At 40.9% G+C, this 13,216-nt stretch overlaps 1 protein-coding gene across 1 annotated transcript in view; it reads left to right on the top strand.

Moving 5' to 3' along the window:
- Nucleotides 1-13,216, top strand: part of cyfip1 (cytoplasmic FMR1 interacting protein 1) — a 33,431-nt gene that overhangs the window by 12,434 nt on the left and 7,781 nt on the right. The window contains exons 3-23 of the mRNA XM_007568430.2: nt 38-127; nt 542-619; nt 1,157-1,258; nt 1,349-1,530; nt 2,058-2,154; nt 2,464-2,592; nt 3,055-3,159; nt 4,150-4,241; nt 4,354-4,471; nt 5,847-5,969; nt 6,082-6,207; nt 6,289-6,455; nt 7,053-7,200; nt 7,986-8,139; nt 8,223-8,379; nt 9,612-9,708; nt 10,074-10,150; nt 10,695-10,803; nt 10,886-11,005; nt 11,122-11,321; nt 12,951-13,038. Coding sequence (XP_007568492.1) covers nt 38-127; nt 542-619; nt 1,157-1,258; nt 1,349-1,530; nt 2,058-2,154; nt 2,464-2,592; nt 3,055-3,159; nt 4,150-4,241; nt 4,354-4,471; nt 5,847-5,969; nt 6,082-6,207; nt 6,289-6,455; nt 7,053-7,200; nt 7,986-8,139; nt 8,223-8,379; nt 9,612-9,708; nt 10,074-10,150; nt 10,695-10,803; nt 10,886-11,005; nt 11,122-11,321; nt 12,951-13,038 — 2,559 coding nt within the window. The remainder of the gene's footprint in view (nt 1-37; nt 128-541; nt 620-1,156; nt 1,259-1,348; nt 1,531-2,057; nt 2,155-2,463; nt 2,593-3,054; nt 3,160-4,149; nt 4,242-4,353; nt 4,472-5,846; nt 5,970-6,081; nt 6,208-6,288; nt 6,456-7,052; nt 7,201-7,985; nt 8,140-8,222; nt 8,380-9,611; nt 9,709-10,073; nt 10,151-10,694; nt 10,804-10,885; nt 11,006-11,121; nt 11,322-12,950; nt 13,039-13,216) is intronic.

Raw genomic sequence — 13,216 nt, 5'->3', positions numbered from 1 at the left:
TTGCTCCATCTTCACTGTTGTTTCATTTTCCCAACAGCCCAACTTCAACACCAACTTCGAGGACCGAAATGCTTTTGTCACCGGCATCGCCAGATACATCGAGCAGGCCACCGTCCACTCCAACATGGTACGTCTCTGCTCTGCGTCTGTTCTCTAGCTGGGGGAAACAAAAACGCACACAAACTCACCAGAACGAGGTCAGAGGCCTTTTGAAGCTGGGCTGTGGGACTTGGCCGTCCCTGTAGCACATTTGGTGCTGTGGAGCAGGCGGTCACGGGATCCAAACCCTGGATCGAGCGGCCCAGGGACAAACGGCGGCTCTGAAGCCGCTCTTGTCGGGAATAGCAGGTCTTTGTCTCTAATTAGTGAGAGATAATTGCTCGGGGTGGGGATCAAACCGGACTTTGTTTGGAGGAAGGGCGGGTTCCCACTCTTGCCCTTGGGGAATAAACTCGCCGCAGAAGCAACCATGCATGCATCATGTGAGGTTTTGTTTTAGTTGAGGCTGTGTGAAGTGACTGAATATTTTTGTTTGGGTCAGAATGACATGTTGGAGGAGGGGCAGGAGTACGCCGTCATGCTGTACACCTGGAGGAGCTGCTCCCGCGCCATACCGCAGGTAAACTGGACTTTTCTAACTAGGGACGCACCGATTCACTTTTTTCACTTCCGATACCGATCTGATTCAGAAAAACGGCGCTGAATTTACTTGAAACATTTCTTTTCTTTAACACATAAATGTACTGAATTACAAATTTATTTAATAACTCTGCACCAGCACAGCCCACATAAATACACTAATAACTTCACAAGCCTGGTTAAATATGTGAAAACAAACCTATTGTCAACAACAGGTTGACAATGGTAGTCGACCAAGGTAGGTTGACTACCATAGTCAAACGTAAAAGTAAATTGCAACAAACCTTCTTTCTTCTTTCAGAAAGTGAAATTAGAAATATAATGTAAAATAAATAATAAAGCATGATGTCGCTCAGAGCGTAGAATTAGACTGAATAGATCTGCCTTTATGGATTGGGCACATCGTCACCGATGCACAAACTATAATTTTTGTCAATATTGGTAACGATATTGGTATCAGATTGGTGCATCTCTAGTTCTAACAATGATTCTTTAACCTTCGCCTTTCTTTTCCCAGGTGAAATGTAACGAGCAGCCAAACAGAGTGGAGATCTATGAGAAGACTGTGGAGGTCCTTGAGCCAGAAGTCACCAAGCTAATGAACTTCATGTACTTCCAGGTACCGTCCTACACACTACTAGGACGGTACAGATTTTTAGCTGATCCTCTACTATTTTCGGCTTATTGGAGCCTCTCTTTTCTCATCCAGCGCTCTGCCATCGACCGTTTCTGCGGGGAGGTTCGCCGTCTGTGCCACACCGAGCGCAGGAAGGACTTTGTCTCGGAGGCGTACCTGCTGACCCTGGGGAAGTTCATCAATATGTTCGCTGTGCTGGACGAGCTGAAGAACATGAAGTGCAGCGTCAAGAACGACCACTCTGCATACAAACGGTATTCAGAAGCTCTACAGGCTGCAGTGCAGCTGCTGTCCGGTGCCAACACTAGATGGCAGGATGTTTGTTCAGAATGTCCAGATTTAAGCCGAGGGAAGACGCTGGCTGGTACCGATCTGGAAGAGGATGAAGGACAGTTCAATGTGATTTAAAAGAAAAACAATGAAATATTTAATACATTAACTTAACATTTTTATTTTTTTGGTGTACATAATGAACTAAACATACATTTTAATAGTATACAGTTATGTTTTATTCAGCTAGAACTTCCTGTAGTTTTCATCTGTTCCGAGTTGATTACAAGCAGTTGTAGTTTTCTGTGCAGGAAGTGAAGGAACGACTCCACCAGTTTCTCCTAAAGTCACACAGTCGCCTCCGATTCAGATTGTGACCCTTCCAGATTGTTTAGCGGTTGTTAAAAACACTAAACTGCATTTTTTTAATTTTTGCTTTTGCAGATTGTTTTTATTTTAAATGCTGCTTAAAACCAAAAATGGTGTAAAAGCGATCTTTCTCTCTGTCTAGAGCTGCTCAGTTTCTCAGGAAGATGTCCGAACCCTCCTCCATTCAGGAGTCTCAGAATCTGTCCATGTTCCTGGCAAACCACAACAAAATCACTCAGGTTTGTCTTATTGTTCTGCACCAAATACTTATTAAAGTGGCCATTTAGGACACATAGTCATGATTTTTCTTGTCGTTTTTGGAAAAATAAATGCACAAATAAAATTTTAAGAAGTTTAAATGATGTTGCAGAGCAGAACATTCAAATAAAGAGAAAAAAAATCTTTATTTGTATTGGGCTTTATTACCATTAATACAATATGTTTCTTTAAAAATACTACATGTAATGACCAGCAGTCGAGTTGATATTCATTTTCGTGTAATACATATTTAAAAAATATTCATTGCTGGTGGTCTGTCTGCCCATCAGTCGCTGCAGCAGCAGCTGGAAGTGATCAACGGCTACGAAGAGCTGCTGGCCGACATCGTCAACCTGTGTGTGGATTACTACGAGAATAAGTTGTATCTCACACCCAGTGAGAAACACATGCTGCTCAAGGTGAATGGAACCGAAATGATATAAATTAGAGCTGCAGGATATTGTGGAAAACATTTGGAAAATATTGTGAATATTGTTCAAACTTTATGATTTGCATTAAATAACCAGATAATTGAAAAGATGTCATCTTCCTTCTTTGAGTTTAGAGCAAATCTAGACCACAAATAGTGAGTAATCTCTGCAGCTACTGGGGAAAAATAAAAACCTTTGTTTTAACTTCCTAAACATTTCAGTGCTACATTAAATAAGCTTTACCTTGTTTACTACAGGCATAAGGAGCCCAAATGCTCCGTACTTAAATGTTTAGCTTTATTGCAGTTCTTTATGATATCCATTTTGCATCTACTGATAATGCAGCAACAATGTATTGGCGATATATTTTCAATCTTTAATACAAATGCAGAAGTGGATCATTGTTGACAGATGTAGACATCCTCTTTGTAACTCTTTTCACCTGTGCAGGTTATGGGTTTTGGTTTGTACCTCATGGATGGAAACAGCAGCAACATCTACAAGCTAGACGCCAAGAAGAGGATCAACCTCACCAAGATCGACAAGTTTTTCAAGGTAGAGAGAGACACGCGAGCATTTTAATAAAATATTCTACACTTCATCTTACTTTGATTTGCACTCTGATACTGTTTGGTTTTTATATCAAAGCATAAAACGTGTGATCATACTTATTAATTAATAGTTATTGAATTATGGTCGGCCAAACAGAGTTGGCATACATCTGGCTCAAAGCTCGTTGTGGGAACGTCTGTTCAGTTGGACGCTACAATCTGAATGGATCAGCGCATTTCTCCCAACATGATTCTGACACATTATAACAAGATTAGTTTGATTTTCTTTCCTTCTGGCCAAACTGTAACATCTGTGCAAAGTTCTTGAGCTAGCCTTAAAGCAGTAGTTAATGGTCAGATAAAATGGTGGGCACTACTAGATAAAATGTTATTTTCACTAATGCTGGAGCTCTATGGTATTTAATGGAATCCACTTCAAAATACGAGCATGAACATGAATGTTTAGTAATTTTAAGCATTCATGAATTCTTAACATGAATGCTTAAAATTACTTAAGTATTTTAAGCAATTTTAAAATGCTTGAGACTTCTTAACGGTCAATAAGCAAAGCTTCAACACAGATAACATGCTTCATTCAACTAAAACTTTACAAAACAGCCATGCTTGGTTTAGTTAACGCATTAGAAGAAGTGTCAGATATAAATGGTTCTACTATAGTAAATGACCACAAAAGGGCAGGGATGCAGATTAGCTAAATATTCATTTGTCATTACAGAATGTATTCAGTCTGCTCTTTAACATCTGTTGAATGTTGCTGCTAATTTGTTGGGATGAAATTAGAGTATAATAGAACTTATATCACATGTAGCACATCTTAAGTTGCAGGTTCTCACTTCACAAGGAAACATCATGTCGACAAAATAACAATTTTATGGTCTAATTTAGACCAAGTTTTAAGTTTCTGTTGAAAATCCATCTGGGATTGTAAATGCAGCATTTACAGGAAACATCTTTGTGTTTTTGGGTTTAACAGCAACTGCAGGTGGTGCCGCTGTTTGGCGACATGCAGATCGAATTGTCCCGGTACATCAAGACCAGCGCTCACTTTGAAGAGAACAAATCCAAGTGAGACTAAATCTGCATCAGAAACATGGAAACAATACAGTGCAGATCCACAATTTACAATTTGTTGTACATATTTTCATGTGCATTTTTGTTGTTTTTCTCCACCCTCCAGATGGACCTGCACTTCTATATCCAGCAGCCCTCAGTACAACATATGTGAGCAGATGATTCAGATCAGGGAGGATCACATGCGCTTCATCTCTGAACTCGCTCGCTATAGCAACAGCGAGGTTCGTATGGGAGACACAGACCTGATGGTCATCTGCTCAAGTGATGCATCACACCTTTGTACTCGACACTGTGAGCCCAGTTAAAAACAGAAGTGAACCCTACATCCACAGCCAGGCTGTTTTCGGTTGCACTATGATGTAAAAGTCGATCGTTTTGGTTACATGCGTCAAACTCGAGGCCCTGGGGCCAAATTCAGCCCACCGTAGCTTCTTATGTGGCCCTCTAGACTCCAGAGAGACGCATAAGGAGAACCTTCAAGGTAACAGCTGTTTTGCTTAAATGTTATATCAGTCGAATCAAAGCAGTTTTTATCTATATACTGCCACATTACGTCAATCAGACCCTCTAGCTTTTTTTGATTCACACAAAATCAACACATCTCTGCATTTTGCTGTGTTAATGCATAATTGTAAGGTTACTGCAAATTTTCCTCAAAATAGATTAAAAAAAAATTGGTTAATCAATCAATCAAGTTTACTTGTATAGCACATTTCAGCAAAAGGCAGTTCAAAGTGCTTTACGTCGTAAAAACACTGAGATAGGAAGTCATAAAAACATCACCAATTGAGAAATGAATAACAAACATTACATTTTAATTAGCACCAAATCATCAATACACACCAAATATGTTGGTCAATGTTCCATTTATTACGGTTAAAAAGCAACTCTAAACAAGTGAGCTTTTGATCTTGATTTAAAGGAGCTCAGTGTTTTGGCTGTTTTGCAGTTTTCTGGATATTTGTTCCAGATTTGTGGTGCATAGAAGATGAATCTTGCTAAAGTTATACGAACTCCGCACCTGTAGGTGCCAGTATTTCTTATTTCTACTCCACTGCTGCCTCAGCTTTACTTGGTCTCAACTTACAGCCCGTGAACAATACGATAAGTAGCAAAAAGTCACATCTATCGTCACATAAGTGCAACATTTTTTGCAAATGTTTCTAAAGTAGTTCCAGAAAATCTGCTATTTTAATTGCAAAAAATAAAAAAAATCCCCCAAAACAGTCATGAATTCCCAGTGGGACTGATAAGTGTGAAAAGATGTTCAATATAATTTAGTTTCTGGAAGAACTCATCACATGCAGAGAGTTTTTTGACTGTCTGCATGTGATGAGTGCCTCAGACACTCATCACATGCAGAATGTGTTTTATCAGCACATTCTTCAGCAGTCAGCCCATTAAGAATATTCATGACCTTGAAAAGGCCCAAAATGAATTTGTCAGCCCTGATACAGGTGGAAAATTTAAGTCTTCCTAGAAATTTTAATTTCCTGAAGGCTCATGAGTTAGTGTGATTCACATAATTTATGAGGAAAGTCATGATGTGGTGTGAGTCGATTTTTTATTTATTTTGATTTTTTTGCGTGATCGCAGGTTGTGACCGGATCCGGGCGTCAGGAATCCCAGAAGACGGATGCAGAGTACAGGAAGCTGTTTGACCTGGCCCTGCAGGGCATACAGCTGCTCTCCCAGTGGAGTGCTCACGTTATGGAAGTGGTACGAGAGAACAGGCCATCTTCTCAACACGTGATCAGTTCTTCACAACACAACTGATGCAGTTTGCCCCTTTCGACCATTCAAAGAAAGTCTCCGTCTCTCTCTCCCACAGTACTCATGGAAACTGGTTCACCCGACGGACAAATACTCCAACAAGGAGTGTCCCGACAACGCTGAGGAGTACGAGAGGGCCACCCGCTACAACTACACCAGCGAGGAGAAGTTTGCCCTCGTAGAGGTCTGTTGCATCGTCACTCTGAAAACATGATGTCAGACGACTGGCAGCCTGGTGGCTCATCACATGTTGCGCTGTTGGCAGGTGATGGCTATGATAAAGGGGCTGCAGGTGCTGATGGGACGCATGGAGAGCGTGTTTAACCACGCCATCCGTCACACCATCTACTCAGCTCTGCAGGACTTTGCTCAGATTACCCTGAGAGACCCGCTGAGGCAGGCCATCAAGAAGAAGAAGAACGTCATCCAGAGGTCGGACCCAAATGACGCCCGGTTTCACATTGTGCTTAAAGTCTGGTGATCAGAGGTGCAGAAAAAACAAATAGATTCTACAGAGAATTGCCATTCCTAGTCCTGGGAATTCTGGATCGATTCAAAATGCTCAAAAGTCGTTCAGCGTTGAAGTTGTACGTCTTTGCTGCATATCGCATACTGGCCACCATATAAATTTTGAATAATTCTTTTTTCTTTTTTTTTTATTCATGAAAATGCCTGGTGGCTAAGCAAAGCCGATACTGGTAACACAAGAACTTTATGCACAAACCTATTTTTGTGTTTAAAGATAAACTGATTGTATTTTTTTACACTGGAATTTATGTTACATATCCAAAATAAAAATGCTAAATGAACCAAAAATAAAACCCTCATTCAACCAAAACCAAAAATAAGTTGGATTATGAAGTCTCTGTAAACAAAATTGGCCATCAAAAAAATATCAATCATCAGAAAGGAAATAATTGAACCCATTTAAATTCATCGTTAACTTTCTTATTGCAGCAGGATTATTGCTGTCAGTTTATTTTTTTTCTTATGCACAGGCTAATTAAAGTTTCTGACCCGTTGCTGCAGCGTCCTTCAGGCCATCCGTAAAACGGTGTGTGACTGGGAGACGGGCCGGGAGCCGCACAACGACCCCGCCCTGCGAGGGGAGAAGGACCCAAAGGGGGGCTTCGACATTAAAGTCCCGCGGCGAGCCGTGGGGCCCTCCAGCACTCAGGTGTGTCTCCATTTCAACCTTTCTAGTCGTGGAGCTGGTAGAGTTTGACTAAAATAAACTTTAAACAGATGAATCTGTGTCATTTACTCTAAATTGAAATGGTGCTTTTTTAGTGTTGGGCAGACATGATCCCTTATTATCATCCCAGCTATAATCCTTTCCCACACCTTGAAGGTGTCAACAGATCAGGCTCCGCCAGTTCACATTAATCAGGCTTATGAAGCTCATGGAGCCGGTGTGGCAGCCGATTAGAGCGCAGGTCTGCACTGTTGTATCAAAACTGACTCTGGGCAAGACGGATGAGCCAAACTCTTTATGTCTTAACAGCATGTTGTGTTTACTGTTTACTGTTGTTGTGTTTTTTGTTTTTTTGGTGTTCAGTTGACTTCTATTGGAGCTTTTCTTTGTCCTGCATGAACCTTAGGACTTTAGAAATGGCTGTCGATTAAAATATGATCTGTGTTCAGGAGTCAGGAGTTTTGTTGCTGAGCAACATTTCGGGCAAATAGTTTCGTCCATTATGTTGCGTAAACCCCGCAGATTTATCAGCTTAGAGCTTTGCTCTTAGAACCAATCTGCTGTCCAGATTGCTTCCAAGAACAGATTTCAACACCTGCGTTTTCAGTGCTTCTTAGATAAAGAGATAAAAATGTTAGAGGATGACCCAGAACAGAAGAGATGCAGTGAACTTCCAAACAAGCCAATTTCCTAAAAATCATTGTTGTTGGTGCCACCAGGCTGCTGACCTCACTTTCCTTTTCTCTGTTTGTTCATAAACGCCGCAGCTCTACATGGTGAGGACGATGCTGGAGTCTCTCATTGCAGACAAAAGCGGCTCGAAGAAGACCCTGCGCAGCAGCCTGGAGGGCCCCACCATCCTGGACATTGAAAAATTTCACAAGGAGTCTTTCTTTTACACACATCTGCTGAACTTCAGTGGTAAGGAGTTTGATTCTGTAATGGCAGAAATTTGGATGAAAAAAGAGCCCAGATTTAAAACCCTTCTCTGTGTCTCCATGCAGAGACTCTGCAGCAGTGCTGCGACCTCTCCCAGCTCTGGTTCAGGGAGTTCTTCCTGGAGCTCACCATGGGCCGCCGGATCCAGTTCCCCATTGAGATGTCCATGCCGTGGATCCTCACCGACCACATCCTGGACACCAAGGAGGCTTCCATGATGGAGTAAGTCTTTCTGTCATGAAACATCTTCTGGAAGCTCTTCTTCTTCCAGCCCAGTCGGCGTGTATCGTGAATTTATCGTGATAAATTCATTTTCATAAGAATTTTGATTAAGTTGCAAATTACAATTAACAATATTTAAAAATGCCCAAAACTGTCCGTATTGTTTGGATTGGGAATTTTACTGTTTTCTTCACTGTTTCTTCAATGAGAGTAAAAATAAATTTGAAAATATGATTAAATGCAAATACTGCGCGCAGATAGGTGACACAAATCACACTCATTTTTTATGCGACTGGTTTAAATTTGGTCATGTTTTTCCAGAGTATTATTTGTGCTTGAGGGACTATAAATGCTGTGACTCTGTCATACAGTTTTTTAAAAAGAAGTAATAAATATTTTAATCGTCTCTTCTATCGTTATCATAATAATACCACAACATATTGTGAACATCGCCCACCCTATCTGACAAACTGACACTTTTTCTGATTGGTTTTATCTACATGATACAATGACCCACCAGCAAAATAAAGTCTGTTTTCTGTCTTCAACACCTTCTTCCACATGTTTGCTGTGTCACAGAGGTAAAAACTATTCACTAATAGGGCGACATAAAACTAAAACAAGTGGCTGCTCTAGATGTTACTTGGGCTTAACAAAAAGTTTGGGGAGTCATAGCAGTGGAAGACTCTGAAATCCATTTATCGTGTTTATGCCACGTTTAAGCTCTTTATGTTGATCTGATACAATCTCAATTTAACGCTTTGATGATTTTGGTTGCAACGTGACTGAAAGTGGAAGAGCTCAGGGGCGTGAATACTTTGCCTGTGCACCGCATGCTCACCTTTCTGACCAGATTCTCCAGAGTTGCTCTGCAAAGCTGGATGTTGTTTCTTCATGTTTTCAGGCCTGTTTTCATGTTGGCCACTGGATTACTGCGGTACGCTACAGATTTACATAAGCCATTAAGCACCTTCTCTGGCACCGGCCAGAACTCTGTAATTCTTCAAACCGACACCAAAATAAATCAACTTTATTCATTTGCTTGTGTCATGATGACATCATCATCATCTTTTTTTTTTTTTTTTTAAGCATTCACCTTGCAGGAGTAGTGTGGCAGAAGAATTAGGACTTGATGATGTGCAAATGTTTCTGTGTTGCATTCTGGAACTATTTCAGGCACATTTGAAGCGAATTTTTATGTGTAACATAAAGTCTTCCTCAAATGTGTGCAGGTACGTGTTGTATCCCCTGGACTTGTACAACGACAGCGCACACTACGCTCTGACCAAATTCAAGAAGCAGTTCCTCTATGATGAGATAGAGGCCGAGGTAATACACTGTAAATGTGTCCTGGATGATGTGATGGTCCTTTAGAGAAGCTTAATCTTTTATATTCGGTGTGGCAGAGCTTCATGACAAAATACGCTTTCCCCCCTCCCCCCGTTTAATACTGCATATTGTTTGCAGTCATGTTGTGCACCATAAATCCACGCTTCAGCTCTCTTCAATAATCTCTGTTGCATATCTCTGCTATATATGTAGAGCCATTGCATAACAGTTTATAAATGGTGAGGGTTTTTCCTCTTTTTTGTCTTGAATCAAATCGAAAAATCGCAAGGGACAAATTGCTGCCTTCCATAGTTGTTTAATCGTTTATTTACAAGGCATTCTAACTCTTTATTTTGCTTTTTCAGGTCAACTTGTGCTTTGATCAGTTTGTCTACAAGCTGGCTGATCAGATATTTGCCTATTACAAGATCCTAGCTGGAAGGTGAGTGCTCCTGTTTCCACTGTTTGTCTTTTCCAAATAAAACCACCATGTGTGAAACAGACCCTCAGCATGATACTGCCACCATCAAGTTGGTCTTCTGAGAAATTTATTTTCATCTGAAAGATCTGATGGTTGAAGTTTGGACAACAATCAGACGACAAATTCAGTATCTGAGAACTGTCTTCTACAATGTCAAACAAAAACCAGATATCAAGTTTTATTTCATTGTTTATTAAAGGTTTTTATATGCATGATGCACAGAAGAAGCAAGATGGAGTTCTCCTTCAATTGGTTCAATTTTCTTTTAACTTTTTAAAAAGTTTCTTTAAACTTATGCAACACAAAGGTGCTTCAGTGTTTTTGTCTTCCACAATCCAGATGTTCGTATCTCATTTGTCGAGATAATAGATGAAGAACTTAGCCTTAAATTTATAGAAATAAGACAACATCTGGTAAAGTTCTGAAATATTTCAATACATCAGAATGAAATCTTTTTAAGCGGTCCTTCATCCGAGTCTTTTCACTCTCTGTTTGAATCCCTCAGTCTTCTCCTCGATAAACGCTTGAGAGCCGACTGCAAGAACCAGGGCGCCAACATTCCCTGGCCCACTTCCAACCGATATGAGACCCTGCTGAAGCAGCGCCACGTCCAGGTGTGTCCCCTACCTGCTTCTCCCTTCCCTCCTCTCCCCTTCAGCACCGTCCTTCCCTTTACTAACAGAGCCTCTGCCTCAGCTCCTGGGCCGCTCCATCGACCTGAACCGACTCATCACCCAGCGGGTCTCGGCGGCACTCCACAAATCTCTGGAGCTCGCAATCAACCGCTTCGAGAGCGAGGACCTCACCTCCATAATGGCAAGTCGACTCTTCGATTTTTTTTTTTTTTTTTTTTTTGTTTCATCAGAAAAGCAAACAGCTTCTTTTGCCGCCCTTTTCTGCATTCGCCAACTGTTTTCACTTCCTGTTTCCAGGAGCTCGAAGGTCTTCTGGAGGTCAATCGCATGACGCACAAGCTGCTCAGTAAGTTCTTGACCCTGGACAGCTTCGACGCCATGTTCCGCGAGGCCAACCACAACGTGTCGGCCCCATACGGCAGGATAACGCTGCACGTCTTCTGGGAGCTCAACTACGACTTTCTGCCCAACTATTGCTACAACGGTTCCACCAACAGGTGGGTCGGCTGCAGTAGAGAGGCCGCCGCGTTTAGTTCTGCTGTGGTTAAATTCTCAGGGATTATATGCAAATTATTTTTTATTTGCTTAGAAGTGATGTTTCACGGAATGGCCAGCAATACATAAAAATAGTAAAAAGACAGAAAATGAGGTCTCCATGTTGTAGTTTTACTGCAGTGAGAATGCATTTACACAAAACGAAATGAGAACCGGATGCATTGAAGAGTCCGCTTTAGCAGTAAATTCCCTGTTTTGTGTTTATTTTCAGTTAAAAACAACAGATGGATCAGTGAAAGGTCAGAAGGATCAGCTTGGTTTTAAACAAATAAATGCAAATGGCCAGCTCAGCAGAAGCAGAGCACCATGCCAGCTGAGCTGAGTTTGCAGCTGCCACAATTGTTCTGCTCATATTTCTCAGAGTGAATCAAATAAATAAATGACGCCTGTTTGTATCTTTTTTATATTGTCCTAAATTTTGATTTCCACTTTCTTCCTATTGAGTTTCAGTTTTATCTGGCTTTATTTTAGTTGCACTTAAAGATTTGTGGTCCATCAACAAAAACAGAACAAACCAGAATCCAGTTTTAAGGACTGAATAAAAGGTGTTGATTTAAAAGGAAAAAAAAACTTGAATCAACATTAACGTAGTTGGTACATAATACTCATTTACCTTGCAATAAATTTAAATAAACCGCATTACATAACAAAACAAACTATCACTGATGACTGAGACTGCTGCTGCTGAATCAGCAGTCGAATAAATATGTTTTAAATTTTGCTTCATGACCCAGGTTTTTTTTTTTTTTAATATTTTTACTTTAAACTTTACATTTTGAACTCTTACTACAACTCTGGCGTGTTCACTGATTAGAAAGGAATCATATTTTTAAATGTCCCTCCAGTCAGCCACTGGTCAGGGCAAATCAAGGTGAAACCCGGCCAGCTCACATTTCCAGACTCATCAGCATCGTGTGTTTTCAGCCACATGGTGCCACTTTATAGCACAATCAAGTTACTATGTTACCTGCAGTTGTTATGAAAATGCTGCAATTAACACATTGAAATTTGGTCCTCTGTCTCTTTAAGAAACTATCCTCTGGAAGTCATCAGAGCATCTTTCCTCTATTAATCCTTTAACAACGTTTCACTGAGCAGCAGCTCCTATAATGAGCTCAGCAGATGCCCAGTTCCATCGGGTGTTTGCTAATTGCTGCTGGCTAGTCTGGAGGAGCTGGTATGTTTTTGATGAGGGAATAACACTACAACATGATTTAAAGCTCAAGCAAGTACATTTTCCATTATGCTGGCCTTTAATGACCATCATCTGGTTTTATTAGCTTGGTTTTTACATTTACTGAAATTGCGTCTCTTCATTGTACTTCTTCAGGTGCTGCATTAATGGACACGGTATTTTCTCTGCAGTTACATAAAATTTGTGCTCCTGAAAGCGCTGAAAGTTTCAACAACAGCTTGTGTGTAAAGAGATGGGATTGTGGCTGATAGGTTGTAAAGTTGCTCCTGATGGCTGTGTGTGTGTTCATTCTTTACTTTTCATCTCTGTGTAATGTACCCAGCTGTTTATGTTGCACTGTGACGCGTGTTTGAATTATCTCCTTCTGTGTGTCCAGGTTTGTGCGCACCATCCTGCCCTTCTCTCAAGAGTTCCAGAGGGATAAGCCCCCCAATGCTCAGCCCCATTATCTGTACGGGTCAAAGGTCAGTGCATTCCTCTGTTATCACCGCTCCCAGAGAACGACTCGCTTTATTTCTTTGGATTCCATAAGCAACAGATTTTTTTTGTCGTGACCTGACCAGCTGTGCATAAGCACATGTTAAAGCTAAATGTTTACTGCATGATAATAAAATCTAGGGCTGGGCCAGATGGCTTAAAAAT

Source organism: Poecilia formosa, unplaced genomic scaffold (genome assembly GCF_000485575.1).
Source record: "Poecilia formosa unplaced genomic scaffold, Poecilia_formosa-5.1.2 Scaffold222, whole genome shotgun sequence".
NCBI lineage: Eukaryota > Metazoa > Chordata > Actinopteri > Cyprinodontiformes > Poeciliidae > Poecilia > Poecilia formosa.
This window is presented reverse-complemented; position numbering and strand designations above follow the sequence as displayed.